Genomic DNA, 12,686 nt, shown 5'->3' with positions numbered 1-12,686 from the left:
GATAGTATTGGTGTTGAAAATACACTTCTCTCCCTTAGCGAAGAGTGAGTGTGTCCTTAACCTAGAGAGGACTATGCGTACATGTTGAATGTGGTTTTGCAAGCTGTCTGAGTAGATGAGGATGTCGTCTGAGTATATCACCATAAAGACATCTAGAAGATCTCGAAACACATCATTCATGAAACATTGAAAAGTGGCCGGGGCATTACATAGCCCAAAAGGCATGACAGGGTATACGAACAGGCACCATGTAGATCTAATTTAGTGTATATCTGTGCTCCCTGTAATCGCTCAATGAGTTTGGGGATTAGGGGCAATGGGTACCTATTCTTCTGAGTTTGTTTATTCAGCTCCCTGTAGTCAATGATTGGCCTGAGACTGTTATCCTTATTCCTGATGAAGAAGATGCCAGCACCTGCTGGAGAGGTAGAGGGCCTTATAAACCCCTTCTTCAGGTTTTCGTCTATGTATTCCTTAAGATGTTTAAGTTCAGGTTTGGACATTGGGTATATGAGCCCATATGGGATTGATGAATTAGGGAGTAGGTCAATCGGACAGTCATAGAATCTATGGGGTGGCAAACTTTGTGCTTCAATTTTATTGAACACGTCGGAGAAATCTCTGTAACACTTGGGTATGTTGCATTCTGATGATAGCATAATGGTGTGTTTTGTTTTTGGAATACAGGTTTTAGTACAATACTCAGAATCAAAGTGTAGTAATCTCCTATTCCAGTAAATTGAGGGTTGATGGATCTTTAGCCAAGGCAACCCTAATATAATTGGGTAGAGGGGTGTGGATATAACATCAAATGTACAGGTTTCAAGATGATTGGGAGATGTGTACAACTGGATAGGTATTGTGTTGTGTGTTATGGGACCTGATTTAATCAATGAAACCATCTACAACAGTGAGTGCGAGTGAACTCTTTTTCTTTATTAAAGGAATCTTATTACAGTGCACAAAATTATAATCAATAAAATTTCCAGTGGCTCTGGAGTCAATCACTGCTTGTGTTGTAGTATGATGTAGCTCCCACTGTAATGAGACAGAGAGGGAAAAGTGTGAGAAGGAGGAGATGTTTGGATAAGATGAATGAATAAGTCTAGGAATCTTACCCTTCTTTTGTTTGAGAAGACTAGGGCATTCTTTCACACTGTGATCCTTTGCAGCACAATAGAGACATAAATTGTGGAGTCTGCGTCTGGTCTTTTCTTCAGGGCTTTAATGGGCCTTTGATAAACGCAACATCCATAGATTCCTCAACGGTCCTACTTGAGGGTGTTGGTGTGTGGAAGTAAGATTTCCTAGCAATTGGTTCTGAAGAACTCCTTTCAGATCTCTTCTCACAATAGTATAAGGGACTCCAAATCAGTGGGTAGGATAGTTTGGGCCAGCTCATCCTTTACCAGATCGGATAAGCCCAAGCGGAACTGTTTTTTTAGAGCTGCGGAATTCCATTGGGTATCTGGTGCCCATCTCTTGAAGTCCGCTACGTACTCCTCCACTGACCTTTTACCCTGGAGGAGTGTGCGGATTGAGGCTTCTGCTGTGTTCTGTTTGTGTTGGTCCTCATAGAGGATTGACATAGCGTCAAAGAAGTTATCAAGCGAGTTCAGAATGGGGTCATTGTTTTCATAGAAAGTGTTTGCCCACTTCCTGAGTTCATGACCATTAGAACCTTGATCTTATCTATGGAGTAGGTTCTTGGCTTTAAGGAAAAGAAGAGTGTACAAGAGTTCTTAAATTCCCTGAAGTGGTCTCTTAACCCAGTAAACTTCTCAGAGGGGCACACCTGTGGTTCAGGCGTGTTATCTACCGTGGAAGCCTTAGGTGGAAGGTGATCGCTGATGAACTTTCCAAGCAGTTCATGTTCAGTCTGGATCTTTCTCAACCCCTGTAACATCAAATCCATGTTATGGGAGAGGGTTCCAACCCGGTTAGATAATTCTGTTAAATCCATATTAAATGTAAGAGTCAGGTCACAGTATATATTTTTGGGCTAGGTAATATGTAAGGTTTGCGAAGTTCTGTAAGTATACTTGTTATCCTACTATTTGTAGGGACCTGATATGTAGTTAAATACTATATTTTCCACTTCCACTCACTCCAAACCTTGAATCCAATAGATAGAATATCTGGATTCAGTTATGTTCATTGGCTGAGGGATGACAATATAGTCATTTTAATAATGGATATGCTAAAGGAAATAATCCTACAGGAGCTTGAATGGTAATAGCTCTACTGAGGATTTAAGATAGGAGACTCCTTTATCCTGGAAGGATGGAATAATCTTTCTAACATATACAATTAGTTGGTAATATAGTTAGGAAGTTCAGGAAACAAATAATATCAGTCAATGTAGGTGGTGAAGATCAGTTGAAGTACTTGCAGCCACGGAAGTATTAGTAGATTTGCAAGCAGATAGGGGTTAAAGAACACTCAGTTGTACTCCAGATAGGTAAAGGTTAATGCACTCTCTCAGTAGTTTTCCAGGCAGGAAAGGTAGATGCACACACACTCAACACAGTGTTCTCAGCACACACTCCAGGAAGAGATTAAATATTTACTAGTAGAAACCTTTAAGAAAATGTGGCAGAGACCATTTTGGGCGGTAATAACAATGAAATAATGACAGTCAGTGAGGGTTAGCAATGCAACACAAATTCCTGCAGAACAATAAATGTCACAAAGTCACAGTACCGTTCATAAGTTGTTACGTACAGTACCTAGTTACCAGGAACTTGGAAGCTGCAGCTAATGCGCTGTGTGTGTCCGCAATGAGGAGCGTGCAGGCTGTGAGAGATGATGTCAACTGTGGCTGCTGTGGAGAGTGAGGCGTGTGCGGTGTTATCCCAGAGACTCTTGGAGAGAGGTAACGGTTTCAGGTTGCCAAGCGAGAGCGTAGGAAACAGGATCCAGAGAGCTGCTATCTTAGTAGCAGAGAGGCAAAAGACGTATCCCAGGAATTAGGCTTTGAGGCTAGAAGCAACCGGCTAGTAGCGGAACTAGAAAGCAGCGTACTTCCACTAACACAGGCAAATTACCTAGCGAAGTATACATAGAGGAGGAGCCTTAAATAGCATTCAGGTAGTGTCTGAAAGGGAAATACTGTAGGTGTTTTGTCAGATGACCTAGTGCCTTAAAGGAGTATACAACAGGTATGTGACACTTACAGTTTTTGAAGACCGGACATCCATCCTCATCCAGGCGGCAGAAGTCCTCATCGAAGCCGGCAGAAGTCTTCATCCAGATGGCATCTTCTATCCATCTTCAAGACATTCAGCGCAGAGCATCCTCTTCTTACGATGGTTGCTGAAGAATGAAGTTTCCGTTTAAATTAGTTCATCCAAGATGGCGTCCCTTACATTCTGATTGGCTGATAGAATTCTTAAAGATGGACCCGCTCCGTGCTGGATGGATGAAGATAGAAGATGCCATCTGGATGAAGACTTCTGCTGGCTTCGATGAGGACTTCTGCCGCCTGGATGAGGATGGATGTCCGGTCTTCAAAAACTGTAAGTGTATCATGGGGGTTAGTGTTAAGAGTTTATTGGGTGGGTTTTATTTTTATATTAGGCTTTTGGGCAATGTAAAAGAGCTAAATGCCCATTTAAGGGCAATGCCCATCCAAATGCCCTTTTCAGGACAATGGGGAGCTTAGGTTTATTAAGATAGGGTTTTGTTTGGAGCGGTGATTGTTTGCGTGGTGGGTTTTACTGTTGGGGGGGCTTTTTTATTTTGATAGGGATTTTTATTTTGATAGGGCTATTAGATTAGGAGTAATTCGTTTTTATTTTTGATAATTTCTTATTTTATTTTGTGTAATTTAGTGTTTATTTTTTTGTAATTTAGATAATTGTATTTTCTTAATTTAATTTATTTCATTTTATTGTAATGTAAGGTGTTAGTGTAACTCAGGTTAGGTTTTATTTTACAGGTAAATTTGTATTTATTTTAACTAGGTAGCTAGTAAATAGTTAACAACTATTTACTAACTAGTCTACCTAGTTAAAAAAAATACAAACTTACCTGTGAAATAAAAAAAAAAAACACTGAACACTATTAGTTATATTGTAGCTAGCTTAGTTTTTTTTACAGGTATTTAGTTTTAAATAGGAATTATTTAGTTATTAATAGTAAGTTTTATTTAGAATTATTTCAATTATGTTAAAGTTAGGGGGTGTTAGGGTTAGACTTAGGGTTACGTTAGGGGTTAATATATTTATTTAGTGTTAGTGATGTGGGAGGCCAGAGGTTTAGGGGTTAAAAACTTTAGTATAGTGGCGGCGGCGACATTGGAGGTGGCAGATTAGGGGTTAATAAGTGTAGGTAGGTGGTGGCAACATTGGGGGCAGCAGATTAGGGGTTAATAAGTCTAATGTAGGTGCGATGTCAGGGGCAGCAGATTAGGGGTGTTTAGACTCGGGGTTTATGTTAGGGTGTTATGTTTTAACATACATTTTTTTTCCCCATAGACATCAATTGTGCTGCGTTACGGAGCTTTACACTCCATGATGGCAGGTGTTAGGCTTTTTTTTTTTTAGCTGGCTCTCCCCATTGATGTCTATGGGGAAATCGTGCACGAGCATGTCAAAACACTGCTTGTATTTGGGTGAGGTATGGAGCTCAACGCAACCATATCGCCCGCACAAGCCGGGTTTTTGCAAACCTGTAATAGCAGCGCTATGAAAGGTGAGCGGGGGAAAATAACGTACAAGTTATTAGCGAGCCAGCCATAACGCAAAACTCGTAATCTGGCTGTGAGACAATTATAATGACTGAGCAAATAAACAGCCTCAGAAGGGAAATACTTAAAATATGGCTTGTTAGGGCTCCTTGAGGAATGGCACTAAAAAAACCATGTTTTAGATTATTATTGCCAAAAAAAATGAATGACATGAAGTTACTTTTTGCAATATGACATTTAATAAAACTTTGGTATTATTGCAGCGATTCTAAAACTTTATAAAACCATAAATTGTATGATATGTTTTTCAACAGTATAATGTATGCATGGGGAATGCATGTAAATAGTGGCATATAAAGGGGCTTTCTTGTCCCAGTGCAACAAAGGGATCTTTTTGAGTAAACATTAAGCTAATTAAACTTCTCTCTAAACAGCATCCTTTATTACTGAAAGCACTGAAGGTACTACTGACTCATATACTTTCCACTGCCCTCTAATTATGCCCTCTCATGAATTATGCTTTTGACACCCATAGAATAGTACATGTGCCACTAAGGGTAAGAGCAATATATAGCGCACAGGAAGTGAAAAGCCTCAGAGATAGTGGTGCCCTTTAGACTGCATTCTGGGTAAACTGTGCTTTTAGATTGAAAAAAATATTTTTGAATGCCTCTGCATAGATGTCCTTCAAAAAGCTAAAAGTGAGTTTTATTCAGCTGCATTGTCATTGTTGTGCCAAGAATTCTTTAGCTGCAATGGACATACTGTGATAAAGAAATCTCTAGATATGTTAATGTACTCTACAATACATTATTTTACTAAAGGGGGTGTTTGTCATTACTATTTTTACTTAAAGGGACAGTCTACACCAGAATTCCAAAATGCTTTTCAAAAATACCACCTAGGGAACAAAGCAAATTTAAGGATAAAAGTAAATTGGAAAGTTGTTTAAAATGTCATGCCCTATCTGAATCATGAAAGTTTAATTTTGACTAGACTGTCCCTTTAACTGCAACAGATAATAAAGAAAAGCATGCATACTTAGTTACACTGGGATAAACTGAACTATGGCCTAAGATGAATTAAAATGGTGTACTTCATTTATGAAGCTGCAAATGCCTTTTCCCTCCATCAACTTCACAGTGTTAAATCATCCCGAACTGATTTCTCCAGAAGGACTGCACAAGCACATACTTGTGCAATGATACATTTGGGTAGATAATGCTGTGGCACTAACCCTAAATGTAAGTGTACAGGTTCCCTGGAAATGAACCTTGTCTGCTACTTAATAAATGAGGACTATTCTCTGATGTGAACATAAAAATGCAAAATAACAGTTTACAGATTAAGCTTTGTTTTTCTGGAATGCCTGCACATGCAGAATATTTCCTTAGGTCTCTTATATGGGGTATATGACCTATATGAGGTTGTCCTGTCTAGTGGCAGATATTTCAAAACATATGCTTGTAATTTTTAAGAAAATATTTCAACGAACATAAAAATAAATAAAGGGACATTCAAGTAAAAAAGCAAAAAAACAATTGAGCAGTTTATTTGTGTTTTCATTACAAGCCAGATAGTGTTAAATAAAAATCAGCTAATGTGCAATCGCTACTGGAGCCTTGTCCCAGCAGGAGGAGGAATTTTTAAATGAATATTATGTGCTTATCTGTACAGTAAATAACTGTTATCCAAGTAGAGCACATTATTTTACTTTAGCACAGGCTTAATAATAAAACATCTATCAAAGAGATTTGGAGGTGAAGATAGAGGGAATATAATGGAATTTCTTTAAGCATCTTGCAAATCCTTTACCTCAACACTAATCTAAGAACTTAACTACAAACTGCTGCTTCTGTGGTATCTAACCCCATTGACACTTAGGAATCCATTATGAAGCTCTGATAAGAAACTTCAGAGCCCTGTCACCTGCAGGTTCGCATGAGCGAGCCTGCAGCCAAGAGTTAAGAAGCAGCAGTCATCAGACCGCTGTTTCTTAACCCACTGCACAACCTATTATGTGGTGTATGTCAATTCCCCCGCACTTTAACGACTGGGGAGATTGACAGACCCTGCTCACTCATGTATGTTTGCACTTCGATTGGTATGCAATAATAAATAATGCAAATATGTACACTCCTGTCCGACTAGTCTTTAATAAATTTACTCAAAGCCTCCAGGAGGTGTTGGAGGGTGTGTGGAGAGAGTGGTAGCCTACTTCATATGTGGGTGCATTGTACAAAGATCCAACCCTTATGGCAAAAAGTTGAAATTCACTTATGGTCAGTGGTCACTAATGATTTCTCTTTGACACCAAGAATAGTTTTATTGAATGATTTACCTAAATTCCCTTGTAAACCTAGATTACATTTACTACAGATAGGACTCAATGTAGCTAAATCCCTAATAGCTTGTCACTGGAAAACCACACTAACCCCATCCAGAAACATGTAGGTAGAACATCTTGTTATCTATCTATCTATCTATCTATCTATCTATCTATGTATAGATATCACTATGATACCCATAGATTCAGTATGTACCTGTACTGCGCTACTGCTTTTGTTGCTTGATGGGGGATCATCCTTGGCTGACACTTTCTGTTGCTTCTTATTCATCCCTTTAAGATGAGAAATAAAATTAGTTATCCCCTTGTACTTCTTGTCTTATGATATGAAAATAAATATAACTTATTGTAATTTTTTTCAGTTACTATATATATTTGCATCAGCAAGGACGTTTTCAAAATGTTCACTTTGTACAAAATATATCTAGTTGTGCGCAGTGTCATCATGTATTAGAGAAGATATAATCACCTGAGTAACCAAATGATATGCTTGATAAAGGACTAAGATAAATTCCACTTCCATACATGGCACCATGAAGCTGAAAAGGAAGTAAAGGAAATTAATATAATCAATTGTGAGTTTATTGTTGAAATGTGAATTCCACCATCATTCTGAGGACTGAATATGCAATGTCAATAAACTGCTATAAATTTAATGTTGTCATAACACATTTATACTTTGTTTTTCGTGTTAAGGAATGAAATTGAATTTACTTCGCATTTCAGTAAAAGTCTATCAACTTTATTGAAATCAGCACAGAATAACTAAAGAAATTAGTTTCTTACAAATAGAACAAAACAAATGGAAATGTACAGTACAATTTATTCTGACAGTTAATACTTTACTTACATTTTACATTGTCTCATAATTCACTGAACACTTAAAGGAATAAGAACCCCCCCCAAAAAAAAAATTGTGATTCAGATAGAGCATACCATTTTAAAAAAACATCTCCATCTAGTGCTCTTTGATAACATTCTTGCAAAACTGTTGCCATATAGTGATCCAGAAATGGGCATGTCCCTTCTTTTCAACAAAAGGATCCAAGAGAATTAAGAAAAATTGATAATAGCAGTAAAAATATATATTTATATAATAATAATAAAGTTGTTTAAAGTCGCATTCTCTATCGGAATCATAAAATAAAAAGTTATCCCTTTAAATTATTTAACCAAATTATCTGACTTCTCTATGTATGTATTGTACGTCTAACTAAATATGTAGGCCTAGATAAGCTTACTGTTAATGACAGAATCATAGCAGAGTGTTAATCCTGTAGCTATCAGTAGTGGTATGCCTGCCATCACATACCAGCTGCAGAAAGTTCAGCAGCTCAAGCATTGCATCAATTACCAAGTAATAGCGACTTTCTATAAGAGCCGCTATAACATAATAGCAACTAGGCCACATTCAGCAATTTTATTTGCAAATCTTTCACAAGATAAATCCGGCAAAGATTTTGGTGTGTTTCACTTTCAAAAGTATAAATCCGCCTCTGAAATTTGCTGAACGCGATGTATGGACGTTTTCTTCAAAAGGCGAAAAAGATACATTCCTAATAGCAACAGTATCTTAGGCCTTTTACTGTAATATTGCCTATCTTATATCAAATTGTAAAAATCTAAGTTATTGGCCTAGATTCACTAGAACCCATTTGTGAAATCAATATATATTAGAGAAAGAAGTCTCCACAACATTACAACATTGCAAGTTGAATTCCATTATAATCAAAATAGACGTTCTATCCAGTGACACTGCTTTAGCGAAACAAAACAGCAAATATTCTACAATTACAAACAGTTACATGATGTAATTATATATATTTTTTCATTGCTAATGGTTCTCATTTCATGTGTGACATATCATATATTGGGCAACTCATGCAACTAACGAAAAGCTGGAAATGGGAGGTGAAGCAATACTCAATGAACTGTGAACAAGATCTCTTTACAAAGAGTCCCTTAAGCAACCTCAAGACAGCGTCTTTGAATCTAGCGCATTGTTAACACCCTAGTTGAGATAATCTATTGATATTTTATCCTTTCTCATGTTTAAATAGTGCTCTGTCATAGGCTCCATATGAATATGTTTAGTGTAATCACATTTTAATCCACTGATCAGTACAGGCTCTAAGGATCCCCAGCCCAGTTAATACACAGAGAGTTGTATTTGTATGTGGTATGGGAAGGAGATTAAAGGGATAAAAACACACTTTTTTAGGGCTGCAACAACTATTCTGTAAGATTAATCATAAAAATAGTTGCCAATGAATCTCATTATCATTATCAATTAGGTGGGCTGTGGTTAGTTGGTTAGTTTAAATATTTTTTTCATTCTGATTAATCAAAAAACAATCAGCCGATTAATCGGATAGAAAAAAAATAATACATACAATGTTTTGCACAATACCATGTACACAAGTTCATCGGAGTAAAGCAGCTGGTGCCGTGCAAGTTACCAACTAATCGTAGACCACCTAATCGATAATGAGATTTGTTGGCAACTATTTTTATGATCAATCTTGCCAATTAGTTTTTACAGCCCTATAATTTTTTTCATGAATCAGATATAGAATACAATTTATATAAAAAAATCTAATTTACTTCTATTATCAATTGTTTTCATTTTCTTAATATATCTTTTGTTTAAAAGCATGGACGTATGCTTATTAGATGGCCCATTTCTGGAGCACTTTATGACAGCAGTTTTGTAGATGGCAGATGCCTACCTAGGTGACTCTTCAACACAGAATATCACGGGAATAAAGCAAATTTAATAATATAAGTAAATTGGAAACTGCTTAAATGGTATGCTCTGTCTGAATCACAAAATAATGTTTTGGGTTATTAATAAAAAGTGCAAATTAGCTCTGCAGAAATAGTACAAATAATGAGATTGAAGCTGTCTTAACACTATAAATAGAAGATCACTATATCAACTGCTGCCCTGGAAAGTCCTTAGCATTGTTATGTTCCAGTCACCTTTTTACAATTTATTGCCTAACTTGTTTGTTTTTTAAATCTCCATTAACAATTTGCCAGGCTAATTTTTATATACAGTATAAGTTTAAAAGTTATTCAAATCAATTAGTGAAGCCGTATAAGCAATTTAAAAATAAAAGTTACATTGTGATATATCTATGGCTCTGGTATTTTGGGTAAATACTCCAACAAAAATTTTGGTTTTTTTTTAAATTGAAAACAGCTATCACATGATTTTCAAAGAGATTCTCACAAGGATATTTAAAGAAGTATTATATGTTTGACAATAAATTAATATAATATTAAAGATGACTGTCTAATATGCTTGAATTCAGGTTTTTCCACTTAAAGGGCCATAATACCCAAATGTTTAAACACTTGAAAGTGATGCAGTATAGCTGTAAAAAGCTGACTAGAAAATATCACCTGAACATCTCTATGTAAAAAAGAAAGATATTTTACCTCAAAGGTTCCTCACTAGCCACATCCCATTGTAAAGGAATTCTAAGCACCAAATCCGTATGTCTGTCCTGGGACAGTGGAAGGAGCGAGCTTTCGTGCACACTCATCTTATTTCCCTATTCAGTGTAAGGAAGTTTACAATGAAATCTCATGAGAGTTAAGTGAAATCTCATGAAATCACAGTAAAAGAGTTCATGACCTTAGCACTGTTGATGTTGATTGGCGGCTGTTCATTTCTTCATTTTTTTTGTACCTGCAGTTGGGAGCAGCTGAGTATAACTTTTTACACAGAACTTACTCTGCTGAGCTGAGGAAATTGTGAGGTAAAATATCTTCCTTTTTTTACATAGAGATGCTCAGGTAATATTTTCCTGTCAGCTTTTTACAGTTATACTGCATCAGTTTCAAGGGATTTAGCATATGAGTATTATGTCCCTTTAACCAATGATATGAAAACATAACGTTATCAATGACCAATTTCATGCTGATTAATTTTAGAATTAATGTAAACCCTTAAATACTTCACTGCAATCATAAATGAGCATTTCTGTAATCATATTTAATTTATGTACAGATTTCACTGTTTGAATAAGATATAACATATATTTTAACATTTTATTATAAAAAATATATGTAAACTGAGCATGTCAAAGGGACATAAAACCCACAATTTTTCTTAATGATTCAAAAAGAGCATAGAATTTTAAGCAACTTTAAAATGTACTTATATTATTAAATTAGCTTTGTTTACTTGGTATTTTTTGTTGAAGGAGCAGTAATGCACTACTGGGAGCTAGCTGTACACATAGCTAGGTCTCCATTTATCAAGCAGCGGATGCTGCTTTGGAGGCCAATTGTTTCAGGCTCGCCTGAAACAAAAGTTATAAGCAGCGGTTGTATAATTGCTGCTCCTTTACCTATCTGCCACCTAAAAAGCGGAAGATTGAAATCATCCCGATCCGATACATTCCGGATGATTGACAACCCCTGCTAGTGGCCGATTTGCCAATGGGCGGCATTGTACAAGCATTGCTGCTGTCAGCCTGCAGCAATGTCCAGTGGACATGAATCATGAATCATGACCGATTGACGGTTGATAAATCGAGCCCATAATGTGAACCAATGGAAAGGAGCATATAAGTCTCTTTGTAGTTATTTTCCTAGTTCCTTCAGATGGACTTACATCACTGTTTGTCTTCCTCCCCTCCATCTTCTTTATTTTAATTAAATATTATTTTTCATTCTAATAATTTTCCTGTACACAAAGCCATTCCACCTGAATTCCAGTAATTGCCATCCAGCAGATCAGCCACATCCCACCAGTATTATAATAATTGCCAGTAACATCAGTCGTGACTCCATTGCCTGTCCATGATCATAGGTAGTCTTGAATAATTCCTAACTGGGGAGGAAACTTGGAAGTCTTGTGGTCGTTTTAAACATAGTTATTTTTTTCCCACTTTTGGCCTCTCTGTTTCCAGCTCAAAAGTTGACACTCACCCTTCATCTGTCTGCATTCTCTCAGTTCTGTCATTCAGTTAGTAAATTCCAAAAAATAATTCTTAAAAATGTGTAAGTATATACGTAAATAACTTAGCTATGGTTATACAAAGTTATGTACAGTATGTGTGTGTATATATCTATATATCTATATCTATATATATCTTTATATATATATATATATATATATATATACAGTATATATATATATATATATATATATATATATATATATATATATATATACTTTATATATATGTACATTATAGAGATTTGTACCTTTTTTTAAAAAAAATCATGTTAGAGGTACATGGAATTCAAAATTGTGAGTTTAGTGGTCCCTGAGGTCTGAAAGGCTGGCAACCCCTGCCTTAGCTGGATACATTTAAAAACCTAAGAGTAATGCATCATCATGAGGCTGGCAAATAGATTTGAATTAGCTTGAATTCAAAATTCTGAGAACTTATATGGTATATTTCAGAATCTAGCACATTGTTTGTAACCCATGACATCCTGAAGTATAAATTTGTATAAATAGGAAAATTTTATCCCTGATTAAACTCTATTGTCATAGTAATACTGATCGCTGATATAGCCCAGCATACATCAATACTATAATTCAGTACGGTTTCCACCTCTCCGGGATTGAATTTATGGGGTCTATTTATCAAGCTCCGAATGGAGCTTGATGACCCATGTTTCTGT

At 36.2% G+C, this 12,686-nt stretch overlaps 1 protein-coding gene across 1 annotated transcript in view; it reads right to left on the bottom strand.

Moving 5' to 3' along the window:
- PARP8 (poly(ADP-ribose) polymerase family member 8) overlaps positions 1-12,686 on the bottom strand; it is a 550,091-nt gene that overhangs the window by 16,493 nt on the left and 520,912 nt on the right. Inside the window, exons 22-23 of the mRNA XM_053701262.1 lie at positions 7,507-7,576; positions 7,234-7,310 (exon numbers count right to left, since the gene is read on the bottom strand). Coding sequence (XP_053557237.1) covers positions 7,234-7,310; positions 7,507-7,576 — 147 coding nt within the window. The remainder of the gene's footprint in view (positions 1-7,233; positions 7,311-7,506; positions 7,577-12,686) is intronic.

Source organism: Bombina bombina, chromosome 2, assembly GCF_027579735.1.
Source record: "Bombina bombina isolate aBomBom1 chromosome 2, aBomBom1.pri, whole genome shotgun sequence".
Lineage (NCBI taxonomy): Eukaryota > Metazoa > Chordata > Amphibia > Anura > Bombinatoridae > Bombina > Bombina bombina.
Note: the sequence above shows the minus strand (reverse complement) of the source record. Positions and strands in the feature narration are given on the sequence as shown.